The sequence below is a fragment of the Pseudophryne corroboree genome, chromosome 2 (genome assembly GCF_028390025.1).
Source record: "Pseudophryne corroboree isolate aPseCor3 chromosome 2, aPseCor3.hap2, whole genome shotgun sequence".
Lineage (NCBI taxonomy): Eukaryota > Metazoa > Chordata > Amphibia > Anura > Myobatrachidae > Pseudophryne > Pseudophryne corroboree.
Window position 1 is genome coordinate 676,216,912 of NC_086445.1, and position 20,010 is coordinate 676,236,921.

Consider the following 20,010-nt stretch of genomic DNA (forward strand, 5'->3'; position numbering starts at 1 on the left):
AATTATTTCAACACAAATGCGGACAACAGGTGTCAAGCTGTGTGTTGCCTTTGTCAAGCTGTAATAAGTAGGGGTAAGGATGTTAACCACCTCAGAACATCCTCCCTTATACGTCACCTGCAGCGCATTCATCATAAGTCAGTGACAAGTTCAAAAACTTTGGATGACAGCGGAAGCAGTCCACTGACCACTAAATCCGTTCCTCTTGTAACCAAGCTCCTGCAAACCACACCACCAACTCCCTCAGTGTCAATTTCCTCCTTACCCAGGAAAGCCAATAGTCCTGCAGGCCATGTCACTGGCAAGTCTGACGAGTCCTCTCCTGCCTGGGATTCCTCCGATGCATCCTTGAGTGTAACGCCTACTGCTGCTGGCGCTGCTGTTGTAGCTGCTGGGAGTCAATCGTCATCCCAGAGGGGAAGTCGGAAGACCACTTGTACTACTTCCAGTAAGCAATTGACTGTCCAATAGTCCTTTGCGAGGAAGATGAAATATCACAGCAGTCATCCTGCTGCAAAGCAGATAACTCAGGCCTTGGCAGCCTGTGCGGTGAGAAACGTGGTTCCGGTATCCACCGTTAATTCAGAGGCAACTAGAGACTTGATTGAGGTACTGTGTCCCCGGTACCAAATACCATCTAGGTTCCATTTCTCTAGGCAGGTGATACCGAAAATGTACACAGACGTCAGAAAAAGAGTCACCAGTGTCCTAAAAAATGCAGTTGTACCCAATGTCCACTTAACCACGGACATGTGGACAAGTGGAGCAGGGCAGACTCAGGACTATATGACTGTGACAGCCCACTGGGTAGATGTATTGCCTCCCGCAGCAAGAACAGCAGCGGCGGCACCAGTAGCAGCATCTCGCAAACGCCAATTCGTTCCTAGGTAGGCTACGCTTTGTATCACCGCTTTCCAGAAGAGGCACACAGCTGACAACCTCTTACGGAAACTGAGGAAGATCATCGCAGAATGGCTTACCCCAATTGGACTCTCCTGGGGATTTGTGACATCGGACAACGCCAGCAATATTGTGCATGCATTACATCTGGGCAAATTCCAGCACGTCCCATGTTTTGCACATACATTGAATTTGGTGGTGCAGAATTATTTAAAAAACGACAGGGGCGTGCAAGAGATGCTGTCGGTGGCCCGAAGAATTGCGGGCCACTTTCGGCATTCAGCCACCGCGTACAGAAGACTGGAGCACCACCAAACAATCCTGAACCTGCCCTGCCATCATCTGAAGCAAGAGGTGGTAACGAGGTGGAATTCAACCCTCTATATGCTTCAGAGGATGGAGGAGCAGCAAAAGGCCATTCAATCCTATACATCTGGCCACGATATAGGCAAAGGAGGGGGAATGCACCTGACTCAAGCGCAGTGGAGAATGATTTCAACGTTGTACAAGGTTCTGCAACCCTTTGAACTTGCCACACGTGAAGTCAGTTCAGACACTGCCAGCCTGAGTCAGGTCATTCCCCTCATCAGGCTTTTGCAGAAGAAGCTGGAGACATTGAAGGAGGAGCTAAAACAGAGCGATTCCGCTAGGCATGTGGGACTTGTGGATGGAGCCCTTAATTCGCTTAACCAGGATTCACGGGTGGTCAATCTGTTGAAATCAGAGCACTACATTTTGGCCACCATGCTCGATCCTAGATTTAAAACCTACGTTGTATCTCTCTTTCCGGCAGACACAAGTCTGCAGAGGTTCAAAGACCTGCTGGTGAGAAAATTGTCAAGTCAAGCTGAATGTGACCCGTCAACATCTCCTCCTTCACATTCTCCCGCAACTGGGGGTGCGAGGAAAAGGCTAAGAATTCCGAGCCCACCCGCTGGCGGTGATGCAGGGCAGTCTGGAGCGAGTGCTGACATCTGGTATGGACTGAAGGACCTGCCAACGATTACTGACATGTCGTCTACTGTCACTGCATATGATTCTCTCACCATTGAAAGAATGGTGGAGGATTATATAAGTGACCACATCCAAGTAGGCACATCAGACAGTCCGTACGTATACTGGCAGGAAAAAGAGGCAATTTGGAGGCCCTTGCACAAACTGGCTTTATTCTACCTAAGTTGCCCTCCCTCCAGTGTGTACTCCGAAAGAGTGTTTAGTGCAGCCGCTCACCTTGTCAGCAATCGGCGTACGAGGTTACTTCCAGAAAATGTGGAGAAGATGATGTTCATCAAAATGAATTATAATCAATTCCTCCGTGGAGACATTCACCAGCAATTGCCTCCAGAAAGTACACAGGGATCTGAGATGGTGGATTCCAGTGAGGACGAATTAATAATCTGTGAGGAGGGGGATGTACACAGTGAAAGGGGCGAGGAATCGGAGGATGATGATGAGGTGGACATCTTGCCTCTGTAGAGCCAGTTTGTGCAAGGAGAGATTGATTGCTTCTTTTTTGGTGGGGGCCCAAACCAACCAGTCATTTCAGTCACAGTCATGTGGCAGACCCTGTCGCTGAAATGATGGGTTCGATAAAGTGTGCATGTCCTGTTTATACAACATAAGGGTGGGTGGGAGGGCCCAAGGACAATTCCATCTTGCACCTCTTTTTTCTTTCATTTTTCTTTGCATCATGTGCTGTTTGGGGACAATTTTTTTGAAGTGCCATCCTGTCTGACACTGCAGTGCCACTCCTAGATGGGCCAGGTGTTTGTGTCGGCCACTTGTGTCGCTTAGCTTAGTCACACAGCGACCTTGGTGCGCCTCTTTTTTTCTTTGCATCATGTGCTGTTTGGGGACTATTTTTTTGAAGTGCCATCCTGTCTGACACTGCAGTGCCACTCCTAGATGGGCCAGGTGTTTGTGTCGGCCACTTGTGTCGCTTAGCTTAGTCACACAGCGACCTTGGTGCGCCTCTTTTTTTCTTTGCATCATGTGCTGTTTGGGGACTATTTTTTTGAAGTGCCATCCTGCCTGACACTGCAGTGCCACTCCTAGATGGGCCAGGTGTTTGTGTCGGCCACTTGTGTCGCTTAGCTTAGCCATCCAGCGACCTTGGTGCAAATTTTAGGACTAAAAATAATATTGTGAGGTGTTCAGAATAGACTGGAAATGAGTGGAAATTATGGTTATTGAGGTTAATAATACTATGGGATCAAAATGACCCCCAAATTCTATGATTTAAGCTGTTTTTTAGTGTTTTTTTTAAAAAAAACACCCGAATCCAAAACACACCCGAATCCGACAAAAAAATTTCGGTGAGGTTTTGCCAAAACGCGTCCGAATCCAAAACACGGCCGCGGAACCGAATCCAAAACCAAAACACAAAACACAAAAAATGTCCGGTGCACATCACTAATTTATATCACTAGAATTGGATCAAATGTAGATTCCAAGTTAGATAGGTGTCTACAGAAGGGTTCTGTGTATGAAATCATAACATGTTTCACTGACTTGGGACTTTTGGATGCTTCATTTTATAATGTGTGCACAATATTTGCCACCTATCCTTGTGTATCAATGCATATTTCCCTATAGAGAGTAAGCTTGCGAGCAGAGCCTTACTACCTTTATGTCTGTCTGTTTTTAACCATTTTTTTTCTATAATTGTTGTTTCCAATTATAAAGCGCAACGGAATATATTGCACTATATAAGAAACTGTTAATAAATAAATAAAAATAGGGTTTGTTTTTTTCATAAATCAGTAAGAAATCCTTTTTTAACTATTTTACATGTTGGGCAATATGAAAAATAACCCACATAGAAAACATTAAAATTCTGGATGTGATTCCTACCATTTATTTCTTCTTTTTTGATGCTCCTAGGAAATCTGAAAGAAGAAGAGCCACCAACGCAGAGCAACTAGAATTTTCTGTATAGAGTCGCATATGTCTATGTAAGTAGACCACACATTTTCACATAGGGATTATAGATGCTACTTGTAATGAAATTCTGTCTGTAGTCCACAATGAGAGCAATATCTGATGAGGTCCCAAACATGGCTGTCTATAAGAACTGTGGGCCCCTACCTCAACATCTACTTAATATTCAAATTATTACTTTGTTTTATGGTGGGAAATGCAAACAACTGGAGGGTTGATATGTCACCCCCTTTATCAAACGTTTCTTCATAATGGAAATTCTTGCAATAATAACCAAGGGTCCACCAATATGAGCTCCTTGAATGTCCTTGGTTTCATGTAATGCTCAGTATTAGAATTGTCTCATCCAGTACCATTATAATCCTGAGAACGGTGGATCATATACATACTGTACATTGTTATTATGATATTAATATTAGTATCCAGTGCAAACTTTTGTATCAAAAACACATTTATATTTGTCTGTAACTGGCCTTTAAAGTTACTTCTGCATTCCATTAGCTCTTGAAATCATCAATCAGCAATAGCCTTATACAGTAAAACTATTCACATGCAAAGCAGAACTTTGGCCTGTAAGTGGGAAATAAATGACTACCTTTCAACCAAACAGAACACTGTGATATCAGATATCTTAAAAAGAAAGTATTGTATTTTAATTTAGGAAAAGGTTACTTGGCGTGAAGTGAACTGTAAGCTGAAAACAGGGCCGGCACCATGGGGCCTCTTTGTCCAGCAATCTTTTTTTCCCATAAAATGATGTAGAAACTAGAGATGAGCGCCTGAAATTTTTCGGGTTTTGTGTTTTGGTTTTGGGTTCGGTTCCGCGGCCGTGTTTTGGGTTCGAACGCGTTTTGGCAAAACCTCACCGAATTTTTTTTGTCGGATTCGGGTGTGTTTTGGATTCGGGTGTTTTTTTCAAAAAACACTAAAAAACAGCTTAAATCATAGAATTTGGGGGTCATTTTGATCCCAAAGTATTATTAACCTCAAAAACCATAATTTACACTCATTTTCAGTCTATTCTGAATACCTCACACCTCACAATATTATTTTTAGTCCTAAAATTTGCACCGAGGTCGCTGTGTGAGTAAGATAAGCGACCCTAGTGGCCGACACAAACACCGGGCCCATCTAGGAGTGGCACTGCAGTGTCACGCAGGATGTCCCTTCCAAAAAACCCTCCCCAAACAGCACATGACGCAAAGAAAAAAAGAGGCGCAATGAGGTAGCTGACTGTGTGAGTAAGATTAGCGACCCTAGTGGCCGACACAAACACCGGGCCCATTTAGGAGTGGCACTGCAGTGTCACGCAGGATGTCCCTTCCAAAAAACCCTCCCCAATCAGCACATGATGCAAAGAAAAAGAAAAGAAAAAAGAGGTGCAAGATGGAATTGTCCTTGGGCCCTCCCACCCACCCTTATGTTGTATAAACAAAACAGGACATGCACACTTTAACCAACCCATCATTTCAGTGACAGGGTCTGCCACACGACTGTGACTGATATGACGGGTTGGTTTGGACCCCCCCAAAAAAAGAAGCAATTAATCTCTCCTTGCACAAACTGGCTCTACAGAGGCAAGATGTCCACCTCATCATCACCCTCCGATATATCACCGTGTACATCCCCCTCCTCACAGATTATCAATTCGTCCCCACTGGAATCCACCATCTCAGCTCCCTGTGTACTTTGTGGAGGCAATTGCTGCTGGTCAATGTCTCCGCGGAGGAATTGATTATAATTCATTTTAATGAACATCATCTTCTCCACATTTTCTGGATGTAACCTCGTACGCCGATTGCTGACAAGGTGAGCGGCGGCACTAAACACTCTTTCGGAGTACACACTTGTGGGAGGGCAACTTAGGTAGAATAAAGCCAGTTTGTGCAAGGGCCTCCAAATTGCCTCTTTTTCCTGCCAGTATAAGTACGGACTGTGTGACGTGCCTACTTGGATGCGGTCACTCATATAATCCTCCACCATTCTATCAATGTTGAGAGAATCATATGCAGTGACAGTAGACGACATGTCCGTAATCGTTGTCAGGTCCTTCAGTCCGGACCAGATGTCAGCATCAGCAGTCGCTCCAGACTGCCCTGCATCACCGCCAGCGGGTGGGCTCGGAATTCTGAGCCTTTTCCTCGCACCCCCAGTTGCGGGAGAATGTGAAGGAGGAGATGTTGACAGGTCGCGTTCCGCTTGACTTGACAATTTTGTCACCAGCAGGTCTTTCAACCCCAGCAGACTTGTGTCTGCCGGAAAGAGAGATCCAAGGTAGGCTTTAAATCTAGGATCGAGCACGGTGGCCAAAATGTAGTGCTCTGATTTCAACAGATTGACCACCCGTGAATCCTTGTTAAGCGAATTAAGGGCTCCATCCACAAGTCCCACATGCCTAGCGGAATCGCTCCGTGTTAGCTCCTCCTTCAATGTCTCCAGCTTCTTCTGCAAAAGCCTGATGAGGGGAATGACCTGACTCAGGCTGGCAGTGTCTGAACTGACTTCACGTGTGGCAAGTTCAAAGGGCATCAGAACCTTGCACAACGTTGAAATCATTCTCCACTGCGCTTGAGACAGGTGCATTCCACCTACTATATCGTGCTCAATTGTATAGGCTTGAATGGCCTTTTGCTGCTCCTCCAACCTCTGAAGCATATAGAGGGTTGAATTCCACCTCGTTACCACTTCTTGCTTCAGATGATGGCAGGGCAGGTTCAGTAGTTTTTGGTGGTGCTCCAGTCTTCTGTACGTGGTGCCTGTACGCCGAAAGTGTCCCGCAATTCTTCTGGCCACCGACAGCATCTCTTGCACGCCCCTGTCGTTTTTTAAAAAATTCTGCACCACCAAATTCAAGGTATGTGCAAAACATGGGACGTGCTGGAATTTGCCCATATTTAATGCACACACAATATTGCTGGCGTTGTCCGATGCCACAAATCCACAGGAGAGTCCAATTGGGGTAAGCCATTCCGCGATGATCTTCCTCAGTTGCCGTAAGAGGTTTTCAGCTGTGTGCGTATTCTGGAAAGCGGTGATACAAAGCGTAGCCTGCCTAGGAAAGAGTTGGCGTTTGCGAGATGCTGCTACTGGTGCCGCCGCTGCTGTTCTTGCGGCGGGAGTCCATACATCTACCCAGTGGGCTGTCACAGTCATATAGTCCTGACCCTGCCCTGCTCCACTTGTCCACATGTCCGTGGTTAAGTGGACATTGGGTACAACTGCATTTTTTAGGACACTGGTGAGTCTTTTTCTGACGTCCGTGTACATTCTCGGTATCGCCTGCCTAGAGAAGTGGAACCTAGATGGTATTTGGTAACGGGGGCACACTGCCTCAATAAATTGTCTAGTTCCCTGTGAACTAACGGCGGATACCGGACGCACGTCTAACACCAACATAGTTGTCAAGGCCTCAGTTATCCGCTTTGCAGCAGGATGACTGCTGTGATATTTCATCTTCCTCGCAAAGGACTGTTGGACAGTCAATTGCTTACTGGAAGTAGTACAAGTGGGCTTACGACTTCCCCTCTGGGATGACCATCGACTCCCAGCAGCAACAACAGCAGCGCCAGCAGCAGTAGGCGTTACACGCAAGGATGCATCGGAGGAATCCCAGGCAGGAGAGGACTCGTCAGAATTGCCAGTGACATGGCCTGCAGGACTATTGGCATTCCTGGGGAAGGAGGAAATTGACACTGAGGGAGTTGGTGGGGTGGTTTGCGTGAGCTTGGTTACAAGAGGAAGGGATTTACTGGTCAGTGGACTGCTTCCGCTGTCGCCCAAAGTTTTTGAACTTGTCACTGACTTATTATGAATGCGTTGCAGGTGACGTATAAGGGAGGATGTTCCGAGGTGGTTAACGTCCTTACCCCTACTTATTACAGCTTGACAAAGGCAACACACGGCTTGACACCTGTTGTCCGCTTTTCTGTTGAAATACCTCCACACTGAAGAGCTGATTTTTTTGGTATTTTCACCAGGCATGTCAACGGCCATATTCCTCCCACGGACAACAGGTGTCTCCCCGGGTGCCTGACTTAAACAAACCACCTCACCATCAGAATCCTCCTGGTCAATTTCCTCCCCAGCGCCAGCAACACCCATATCCTCCTCATCCTGGTGTACTTCAACATCTTCATCTTCAATCTGACTATCAGGAACTGGACTGCGGGTGCTCCTTCCAGCACTTGCAGGGGGCGTGCAAATGGTGGAAGGCGCATGCTCTTCACGTCCAGTGTTGGGAAGGTCAGGCATCGCAACCGACACAATTGGACTCTCCTTGTGGATTTGGGATTTCGAAGAACGCACAGTTCTTTGCGGTGCTTTTGCCAGCTTGAGTCTTTTCAGTTTTCTAGCGAGAGGCTGAGTGCTTCCATCCTCATGTGAAGCTGAACCACTAGCCATGAACATAGGCCAGGGCCTCAGCCGTTCCTTGCCACTCCGTGTGGTAAATGGCATATTGGCAAGTTTACGCTTCTCCTCCGACAATTTTATTTTAGGTTTTGGAGTCCTTTTTTTACTGATATTTGGTGTTTTGGATTTGACATGCTCTGTACTATGACATTGGGCATCGGCCTTGGCAGACGACGTTGCTGGCATTTCATCGTCTCGGCCATGACTAGTGGCAGCAGCTTCAACACGAGGTGGAAGTGGATCTTGATCTTTCCCTAATTTTGGAACCTCAACATTTTTGTTCTCCATATTTTAATAGGCACAACTAAAAGGCACCTCAGGTAAACAATGGAGATGGATACTAGTATACAATTATGGACTGCCTGCCGAGTGCAGACACAGAGGTAGCCACAGCCGTGAACTACCGTACTGTACTGTGTCTGCTGCTAATATAGACTGGTTGATAAAGAGATGTCTATGTAACTATGTATGTATAAAGAAGAAAGAAAAAAAAACCACGGTTAGGTGGTATACAATTATGGACGGACTGCCTGCCGAGTGCAGACACAGAGGTAGCCACAGCCGTGAACTACCGTACTGTACTGTGTCTGCTGCTAATATAGACTGGTTGATAAAGAGATGTCTATGTAACTATGTATGTATAAAGAAGAAAGAAAAAAAAACCACGGTTAGGTGGTATACAATTATGGACGGACTGCCTGCCGAGTGCAGACACAGAGGTAGCCACAGCCGTGAACTACCGTACTGTACTGTGTCTGCTGCTAATATAGACTGGTTGATAAAGAGATGTCTATGTAACTATGTATGTATAAAGAAGAAAGAAAAAAAAACCACGGTTAGGTGGTATACAATTATGGACGGACTGCCTGCCGAGTGCAGACACAGAGGTAGCCACAGCCGTGAACTACCGTACTGTACTGTGTCTGCTGCTAATATAGACTGGTTGATAAAGAGATGTCGTAGTAGTATGTATGTATAAAGAAGAAAAAAAACCACGGTTAGGTGGTATACAATTATGGACGGACTGCCTGCCGAGTGCAGACACAGAGGTAGCCACAGCCGTGAACTACCGTACTGTGTCTGCTGCGACTGGATGATAAATGATATAAAAAATATATATATATCACTACTGCAGCCGGACAGGTATATATTATATATTATATAATGACGGACCTGCTGGACACTGTCTGTCAGCAGAATGAGTTTTATTTTTATAGAATAAAAAAAACAACAACACACAAGTGAAGTCACACGACGAGTGTTTAACTTTTTCAGGCAATCACAATATAAGTATACTACTAACTATACTGGTGGTCAGTGTGGTCAGGTCACTGGTCAGTCACACTGGCAGTGGCACTCCTGCAGCAAAAGTGTGCACTGTTTAATTTTAATATAATATTATGTACTCCTGGCTCCTGCTATAACCTATAACTGGCACTGCAGTGCTCCCCAGTCTCCCCCACAATTATAAGCTGTGTGAGCTGAGCAGTCAGACAGATATATAATATATATAGATGATGCAGCACACTGGGCTGAGCCTGAGCAGTGCACACAGATATGGTATGTGACTGAGTCACTGTGTGTATCGCTTTTTTCAGGCAGAGAACGGATATATTAAATAAACTGCACTGTCTGGTGGTCACTCACTATATAATATTATGTACTCCTGGCTCCTGCTATAACCTATAACTGGCACTGCAGTGCTCCCCAGTCTCCCCCACAATTATAAGCTGTGTGAGCTGAGCAGTCAGACAGATATATAATATATATAGATGATGCAGCACACTGGGCTGAGCCTGAGCAGTGCACACAGATATGGTATGTGACTGAGTCACTGTGTGTATCGCTTTTTTCAGGCAGAGAACGGATATATTAAATAAACTGCACTGTCTGGTGGTCACTCACTAGTAAACTCTCTGCACTCTCTACACTTCTACAGTACTCCTCCTAGTCCTAAGCTCCAGTAAATCTCTCTCTCTTATAATCTAAATGGAGAGGACGCCAGCCACGTCCTCTCCCTATCAATCTCAATGGACGTGTGAAAATGGCGGCGACGCGCGGCTCCTTATATAGAATCCGAGTCTCGCGAGAATCCGACAGCGTCATGATGACGTTCGGGCGCGCTCGGGTTAACCGAGCAAGGCGGGAAGATCCGAGTCGCTCGGATCCGTGTAAAAAAAGCTGAAGTTCGGGCGGGTTCGGATTCCGAGGAACCGAACCCGCTCATCTCTAGTAGAAACTGCAGTTTCTGCATATTTATGGATTGCTATGTACTAACAGCTGAATGCAGGAAATGTCACAGATCTGCTGCAGATTACAGCCCCTGTCAATGGGGTTACAATCTGTTCCAAACTCTACCTGTAGTACTAACAACCGGATGCATCCCATTCTGAGCTACATTCAAATTATGACAGATTAGCAATATACAGATGTGTCCCTGCTCATCCTACCGCAAATGGGTCTTGCATGAGACTGCTTTCCCGATTTGTCAGCCTGCGACCTGCGTACACACCATGCATTCCCAGGATAGCGGGTGCATACCCACAAACCCGTACATAGCACTGGGCACAGTATTTATTGCCGCGAATAGACAACACAATGAGCAGGGACACATCTATACCTACGTTATCCAGAAAAGGCTTTATCCACGCCTATTTCACAGGATTTGCAATTTTCAAGACCATTCATAATATGTAGGAAGGTCATGCTGCGAATGCTCCATCCAAGGAGATCTACGTATATAAAGCACAATGCTGCATTCCGTTTGTAACATGCCCCTTCAGTGTATTCTAAAGAGAGATATTCCAGCAGTCTGCATGTGAGCAGTGTGAAATGAATAAAATTATGTCAGTCTGATAATTATATCACCTGAAATACTGTTACCTGTAACCCTCCAGCCCCGCTCAGTGCCATCACTAGAGTGAGTGTCACCCGGTGTGCCCACTCACCCTGAGCAGGATGCACTGAGCATTGCATCGTGGATGTGATACATCGCGCCACTTATTGGGTAAATACTGGTGTTAATAATGCCGTTATGTATCTAGAAATGCAATTAAAATCACAATGGACAGCTCTCCTGATAGGAGCTGTGCTTTGCAAAATAATAATTTCCTGGGTTATGACCCTGGAGTCCTGCACATGTGCAGAATGACTCACACAACGAGAGGAGGGAGGGATCCAGTCAGTAGTAGAATGGAAAAAGAAGCCCATAGTCTTCTGTTAATCAACTCCATCTAAACATGGCGTTTCCTACTGGGTCCAAGCTCCGGAGTGTATCACATTCCTGAGTTTGGTACATATGGAGATGCAGCCAAATGCAGACAACGCATTATTGGAGTATATGGCCACATTTTCAGCTTAGCACATCCCGACCCCTGTCATACCCATTGCAGATCTTTTTGCATGCATTTGCAAAAGGGGTGTGGCCATGTGTCCACGAAGCCATGCCTCTAGTTTATGACATTTTGTGGGCATGGCCTTCTTTCACTCCCCTATTTTCGGCATGCTCCGGGAGCTGCTGGCCAGCCTCCAGCCTATACCTAGTCTCACTACTGCTTGATGACACCATCCGAGGGGGCGACACCAAATTAGCAGAGAAGCCATACCTCCTCCACTTCACAAAAGGTCTTAAACTTTTCAGTCCCAGGCCAATGTGGAAATTAATCTGGCCCAGCGCACACACACAGGCATTGTGTGGAAGAGCCTGATCTCAACTCATGAAGTGAGGAGCGGTTGTCTGGGAGTAAGCAAGCAGGGGACCTGTGCTCTAGCAGTACTGCATGGCCCCTTCACTTTATCCAGTCTGCATGACACTGACGTTTGTCAGTGACTTTATGAAGGGGCTGGAAACAGCCATGCAGAGCTGGTGGTTACTGGTACTGTCCTATTAAATCTAGGTGCACTACAATCCTCATCTTGGCTTGATGCAGTACATCCCCCATAATGATGTTTTCTATAACCCAAATTTTGTTTTGCATTTTAAATGTTGCTATTCAATAAATATTAACTTACTTGCATTTGCCTGCGGATTTACTCCATAGTTCATAAACAGTCCCCAGAAGTATATTTCTCCCCAAAAATGTGTATTTACATTTACTCATTTTGGACTTGATGAGTCTACACACTGCACACACCTTATTGCTCCTGTCCCTGATCACATCGAGATAATACATACCTCAGTTTCTTTTTGGGTCACTAAGCTATCTAACACTATCCAAATATATCCAGTCGTTTTTGCGTAATGCCGGAACAAACAGACAAAAATGACAACTTTATTATATATACAGATAAAGCCTTGAGACCAATAGCAGAAAGTGAAATATGCATTTTAGCTGAATATAAAGTATTTTAGTGTGCAGGTATTCCTTATCAAAAAATAAGGACAAAGTTTCCTGGGACATCTTTTTAAAACCTGGGAATGCCTCTGCAAATGAAGATGTACGGTTGGCTGTGATGGGATTGCTATTACTTAAATTACCTTGGTGCTGGGTGTGTTTGTAATTGACCTTCAGTATTTTCTATGTGTCATGAACTTTGCTGACCTTGTAGACAAAAGGTTCCTATTACTTGTGTAACTAAAATGTAGTTTGTAATTTACTATTTATAGGGATGGGCAGCAGCAGGTAAGATTCCTCCCTTACAAAAGGATGGGTTTTGTTTACTCAGTCAGTGCGATGCATTCCTGGGAACACATTTCCAGCAAAAAAAGCAGAAGTAGCTGCATATTAAAAGGGAAGCGCAGGGATCATTAACACCTGCAGTACCAAGCAGCCCTACTGTGACTCAGCGCAGCAATACAATATTCCATTCACACACAGGTGCAGTATCATGGATTTTGTTACAGCATGATTACAGTTCTGGAATTATTAGGCTACTAATGAAGAAGTGGAGTGTTTCCAGTTCTAGTGTTACTGCATCATAAAACCATGGGACCAGGAATGCAGGCATTATTGCATGAGCAGGGGCAGATAGCTTATTAAAATAGTAGGGCATTTGTACAGGTCACCAGATCTACCATTTCCATGATGATCAGATATGCAGTGACTTGTCTCTTAGTGGAGAATCTCATTTATCACATCTAGAAGACAGTGATAAGAGATGCAGCAGATGCAGCCCTCCCACACTCTCGCACTGTGCTCCTTACACAGGCAGCCTGTACTTCTCTCTACTTCTTCCATATATTCTTCACTCCAGAACACATTCATGGTTATCTGTACTTCTGCTGCGTTCTGTGTAACGTATATACTGTTTCTCTTTATTCACAAATTGCCTCTTTCCATTCACCAGCAACATTTCTGTCCTCTCCCCAAACTTACTGTGTTCACTTAGGTCCACGTCGTGCCCTCTTTCCCTGATTTCCCTTTCCTCCTCTGCCTCACTCTTTACTCCATATCTTGCTGCTCCCCCTGCCCTCATTCTTCTCTTGCATGCTTCCTCTTTCCTTTCCTCAAGTCTTTCTCACACACGGTCATCTCTTACTCCCCTAGGTCTAACCTGTCAACATGAACAAGGTGAAAAATTTCAAGCGTCGATTCTCACTCTCAGTTCCTCGAACTGAGACCATAGAGGAATCTCTGACAGAATTTACAGAGCAGTACAACCAGCTGAACAGCGAAGGTGAGTGATTGTGTCGCAAATAAACACAATACTGCAGGGATGGTTGATCAGTTGATAGCAAATGCTTGATTGTGCCAGGCTGGGATTGGCAAATCAGGATTATTTCTCTGTGGGACCCAAAAGAATAACCACTAGTGAAAACTAAAGTAAATTACTTTCGTCTCTATTTCTCTGAGTATATTCATGTCTCTACATTCCTGAAACTAACAAATGCTATTAATGTATGTATTGTATTATTTATGGGCATGCTATATCACCTGGTAAAGGTAACCAAACATGGTGCATGCATTCTAGGGCATAGCACACCTGTCACTAGTCTCATAGACATAAGCCCAGGATGTATTACACCATTGCACTTGTATTGTATTGTATTGTATTGTATTGTATTGTATTGTATATACGTGTAGCAGGATTTGGCACCTTTAAATGGATTGCAGTTTTCTAGTAAATGTCACTGTAACGTGGGTAAATGTAGTTGATAGACACAGTTTTCTATCACCACTGAAAATGCATTAAAAGAGCCCCCATTATATATTGTTTGTGAGTTCTTCGGAACCTCTAAATGAATATGTAATTTAGTATGTGCACTTATTTTAGAAAAATTGACCGTGTCTTGAGTATATACCTGCATCCATAATGCACCTCTGATGGAGCATGGAATCTCCCTATGAGTGGTATATATATATATATATATATATATATATATATACAGAGAAACACAAAGGTCGTATACAGTGCTTAAATAGGTATTAATGGAGATGCACCAGCAGGCCCCTCTGATTAAATGGGCCAATGAGGGAAGACTTGCAATACCTTGGTGTTTTGAATTTATGTTAAAACAAAAATGAAGAGCAGTCTGTATGGACCAGGGAGGTGGTGGTGGGTGGGGGGCCGAGAGGACAGTCCAGCAGCAGAGTCTGGTTGCCCAGTAGCCAATACCACATAGAATGTGTCAGTAATGTTGTATGCTGTATAAAAGCAATGTATCAAGCAGCGCAAGTAGCAGAGAAGTGAGTCAGTGGAGAAGGTGCCCATAGCAACCAATCAGCATCTACCTATCAATTTATAGACATCACTTGATAAATGTTACTTCAAAGCTTATTGGTTGGTGTGGGCAACTTCTCCACTGGTCCACTTCCCCTCTCTTTTCACTGATGATACATCTCCCCCTATGTTTGATAATTTTTCAGGCCTGTGATGTCATGTTCTGTAAATCAGTCCTGCACTCCTTTCAAGTCTCTCTCCATCATTCAGTTAGTCGGCATCCAGATACAAAGATAATACTGATCAGGCCATTCAGATAGCTACACCAGCTGCATCTACTGTAATTCCTGCATTGGGCATAACACTCACATCCAAAGCCTTTCTGATATGTACATTGGTGGCCAAAATTGCGGAGACTTTTGAAATTTGAATGTTTTTAAATTGGAATGCTTATAAAAAAGTTACACTTCACGCAGTGCAATGATTCATATATTAAATGAAAGGAAATGTAATGCTGAATTCAACACAATAAACAAATATTTGCATTACAAGGGAAGTTATGCAGTGAAAACAACACTTAGGGTGCAAATCCCTGTGTACTTATGATGTCACGCAGTGGCGGAACAAGCAAGCGATGGGCCCAGGTGCGACAAAATGCTTTGGGCCCCCCCCCCCATCCAAGTCCACCCCGGGGGCAGTGCGCGCCGTAGGCGCGCGCAAAAATACATAGTGGCGTGGCTTCGTGGGGAAGGGGTGTGGCCACAAAATAATACCAACACAGTAGTCTCCATTATTCAAATTACGCCGCACAGTAGCACCACTACACCAGGTAGAGACCCTTTTACACCTTACAGCGAACAGATTCCTCTTTTTACACATTACAGCAGACAGCGTGCCCTTTTTACACATAACGGCAGACAGCGTGCCCTTTTTACACATAACGGCAGACCGCGTGCCCTTGTTACACATTACGGCAGACAGCGTGCCCTTTTTACACATTACGGTAGACAGCGTGCCCTTGTTACACATTGCGGCAGACAGCGTGCCCTTGTTACACATTACGGCAGACAGCGTCCCCATTTTTACACATTACGGCAGGCAGATTCCTCCTTTTTACACATAGCAGCAGGCAGATTCCCCATTTTTACACATAGCGTCAGGCAGCCCCCCTTTTTTACACATTACGGCAGGCAGATTCCCCATTTTTACACATAGCGTCGGGCAGATTACCCCTTTTTACACATAACGGCAGACCGCGTGCCCTTGTTACACATTACGGCAGACAGCGTGCCCTTTTTACACATTACGGCAGACAGCGTGCCCTTGTTACACATTACGGCAGACAGCGTCCCCATTTTTACACATTACGGCAGGCAGATTCCCCTTTTTACACAGTGGCAGGCAGTCCCCCCTTTTTACACATTGCGGCAGGTAGTCCCCCCTTTTTACACATTGCGGCAGGCAGTCCCCCCTTTTTACACAGTGCGGCAGGCAGTCCCCCCTTTTTACACAGTGCGGCAGGCAGTCCCCCCTTTTTACACATTGCGGCAGGCAGTCCCCCCTTTTTACACATTGCGGCAGGCAGTCCCCCCTTTTTACACATTGCGGCAGGTAGTCCCCCCTTTTTACACATTGCGGCAGGCAGTCCCCCCTTTTTACACAGTGCGGCAGGTAGTCCCCCCTTTTTACACATTGCGGCAGGCAGGCACAAGAAAGAAAGAAGGAAAGAAAAAGAAAGAAAGAAAGAAAGAAAGAAAGAAAGAAAGAAAGAAAGAAAGAAAGAAAGAAAGAAGAAGTATACTTACCCTCAGGCTCCTCGGTGCAGCTGCGTCAGACGACGATTCCCGGGCAGTAGAGAATGAGGAGGAGGGAGCCGGAGGACGGAGCCGCAGCAGCGCTTTGTTACTGGTGGAGGCGCTGCTGCTGCTGCCCCTCTGCTTCCCTATAGGCTGTTCTCGGAAGACAGCCTATAGGGAAGCAGAGGAGCAGCAGCAGCAGCGCCTCCACCAGTAACAAAGCGCTGCTGCGGCTCCGTCCTCCGGCTCCCTCCTCCTTCCCCCGTCTGTACCGCTGCTCAGCTCCTATCTCCGGGCGGCTGTGCGCTGCGGGCAGCGGTTGCCTGCAGCGCACAGCGGCATGTAATGAGTCAGTTTGACTCATTACATGCTTGGGCCCCTGGACAGAGGCGGGCCCCAGTGCAGTGCACTGCCTGCACTGCCGGTAGTTCCGCCTCTGATGTCACGGTCCTATCAGTATTTCTCTGAGTATCCTTTATTTTTCGAGAGAGCAGCACAGCAACGTGGCATTGAGCAAACCAATGTTTGGAGCTCTTCTTTCTTTATTATGTGGTGCCATGAGATAATTCTAGCCTCAATTAATTCTCTTTTATTGGATGGATGCCTCAGATGTACCAGTTTTTTCAAACGGAACCACAAATGTTCTATGGGGTTCAGGTCTGGGCTGTTTCCTGGCCATCCCAGCAACTGTATGTCATTGATGTCCATCCAAGGCGTCCATCCAATAAAAGAAAATTAATTGAGGCTATAATTGTCTCATGGCACATGGTGCTGCTGTCTTAAAAAATAAAGGATACCCAACAAAATACTGATAGGACAGTGACATCATAAGTACACAGGGATTTTCACCCTAAGTGGTGTTTTCACTGCATAACTTCCCTTGTAATGCAAATATTTGACCTCTGTTTATTGTGTTGAATTCAGCATTACATTTCCTTTAATTTTATATGAATCATTGCACTGCGTGAAGTGTAACAGTTTTTATAAGCATTCGAAGTTGAAAAACTTTCACATTTCAAAAAGTGTCCGCAATTTTGGCCACCACTGTATTTTAGTAGTATAAATTGCAGAAGCCCACAGGGCATCTGTGCTCTGTACCTTCACCGACCACACCACCCTAGTTACGGCCCTGAGCGCAACCATATTATGCAGTGCTTTGCAGAGAATATTCAGTCATTCACCAGGGCCGGTGCTAAGGTGTTCAGCGCCCCCCTGCAACTATAATTTTGCACCTTCCCATAACGGAAAAAGGGGCAACGCGCGTCAAAGGCATTATCTCAAGGATAAACTGGAACCAGGCATTACAAGCATGCTTCTGGTGGAAGATGAGACCTGTTGAGACACAGCACATTTGACACCTCCATGTACAGTAGTTTTTATTAAGGCTAAGGGCGGGATGTACTAAGATATTACGTTGCGCTTATAGCCCTCTTACCGCTCCGATGCGGTGTTATCGCAGTGACCCCAGCAGACACGTACACACCACATAGATTGTCCCTCGCCTACACCCCGGGGTGACAGCACCATGCACAGCGGAGGCATTACATGCAGACTGTGCCGACATGGCGACTCTCATTACACCGGGGTGTGACCCATGGACAGGGACGTGTTATGGATCCGTTCCCAGACGCTTTTGGTAACAGTCTGGCACGTTTGGCACATTTGGTAACAGTCTGGAGCCTGGCTGCCACGCCACAGGTCACATCACAAGGAGAGAATAGCCGCAGCCTGATCCCGCCATACCCCAGGGGGAGGAAGCAATGTGGGGAACCACGGTGACTTTACACCATGGGAAGGGGGGGTGTCACCCGGGCAGATAGATGCGCCTTTGACTGGCTGCAGCTCCATGACATCCCTGCTCACTCGCTGCCATCTGCAGCCAGCGCCGGGCAGGGAGAGTGTGTGCGGCTCTGGTGTTGCTGCGCGGCCGGGAAAGGAGGAGGCTGTGGAGGGAGCAGGAGATGGTGGAAGAGGGGGGGATGTTTGTTCCTTGGTGTCCTCACTTTCCGGACAGGGGAGAGGTGGGAGGCGGCAGCGCTGCTCCGGGGGAGTAGGAGGTGGAGGGCGGGGGCTTTGGAGCAATAAGAGAGCTATTAGCGCAGTGCAACGCAGCTTAGCTCAGTGTAACATCTTAGCACATGCCGCCCTTGAGGTCCAGATGGCGGTTCAGTGTATAGTAAAGGCCACACAGGAAAAGGAAATTAAGGGGGACATTTACTAAGCAGTGATAAGAGCGGAGAAGTGAGCCAGTGTAGAAGTTGCACCCAATCAGCACTGAAATAACATCTAGAATTTGCATACTATCAAATGATACAGAGCTGCTGATTGGTTGATGGGGCAACTTCTCCACTGGCTCACTTCTCCGCTCTTATCACTGCTTAGTAAATGTCCCCCTAAGTCACAATGTCCTTGGAGAAAACTACAGAGCACTACTTTGGATGGATTTAATAGAAACATAGAAATGGCAGATCATAGTGTGCATAACACAAATGAACTTTATCCATAAAAAGTCTAATAAAAATGTAGACAAAAGGTAACAAAAAACATTACACTAATAAATAATGTTAACAAAACTAGCAGTCTTAACAAGATCTAAATAAAATTAAAATTGCATAGCCTTCTCGTAATAGGATAAAACTGTTTATGAACAGAGCACAATGTTTCTATGTTTGATATACTACACACACATATGTGGAAGCAGCTGTGTCTACATAGCTGGGTTGGACACTACTTTGGAGTAATGGGGAATCAAGCATCCCATTTACAGAAGTGGTAAATGGCAGCTACTGCATCAGAACTAATCACAGGAGGGACACTGACTCCTATGCCACATCACAATTTGATCCATATACAGTATTCTGGTTCTCCCCTAAAGCGTACTTACGATAGCTGCCTGGTCAAGTGTAGCTCTGCCCCCTTAGGCCCACATAGCTCCGCCCCCTCAACAACACATAACTCCTCTCCCTTTCAGCCGAACACTGCTGCTGTCACAGGGGAGTGGGGAGGAGGCTACAAGGTGCCGCTGCCTGTCAGTGTGACAGGCACAGCAGCCGGCAGCAGAGGAGACAGGCGCAGCAGCAGGGATGCAAAGCAGGGAGAGTGCCTCTCCAGTCCGGCGCCTACCTGCTTTGCATCCCTTTGCTGAGCGGGTAGCGCCGAGCCTGTCTGCCACTATGGAGTTTAAAAACGAGGGATCATTTAATCCAGAATCCAGTTAATATGCCAGTATGTTTTTGGAGTGTGGGAGGACAGGGAACACCTGGAGGAAACCCACGCAAATACTATGAGGAATATACAAACTCTACTCAAGACAGTGCCTTGGCCAGGAATTGAACTCCTGACCTCAGAATTACCAACCCCATTA

General features: G+C 45.8%; 1 protein-coding gene across 4 annotated transcripts in view; it reads left to right on the forward strand.

Annotated features, from left to right (window-relative positions):
• CDK18 (cyclin dependent kinase 18) overlaps nucleotides 1-20,010 on the forward strand; it is a 330,987-nt gene that overhangs the window by 51,795 nt on the left and 259,182 nt on the right. For 2 of the 4 annotated variants that reach the window (XM_063955137.1, XM_063955136.1), the window contains 2 exons: nucleotides 3,784-3,854; nucleotides 13,737-13,866. In XM_063955137.1, the coding sequence (XP_063811207.1) occupies nucleotides 13,752-13,866 (115 nt within the window). In that variant the 5' untranslated portion in view covers nucleotides 3,784-3,854; nucleotides 13,737-13,751. Of the gene's footprint in view, nucleotides 1-3,783; nucleotides 3,855-13,390; nucleotides 13,483-13,736; nucleotides 13,867-20,010 lie in introns of those variants that run through there. The other 2 variants (XM_063955139.1, XM_063955138.1) reach the window with 2 other exon arrangements.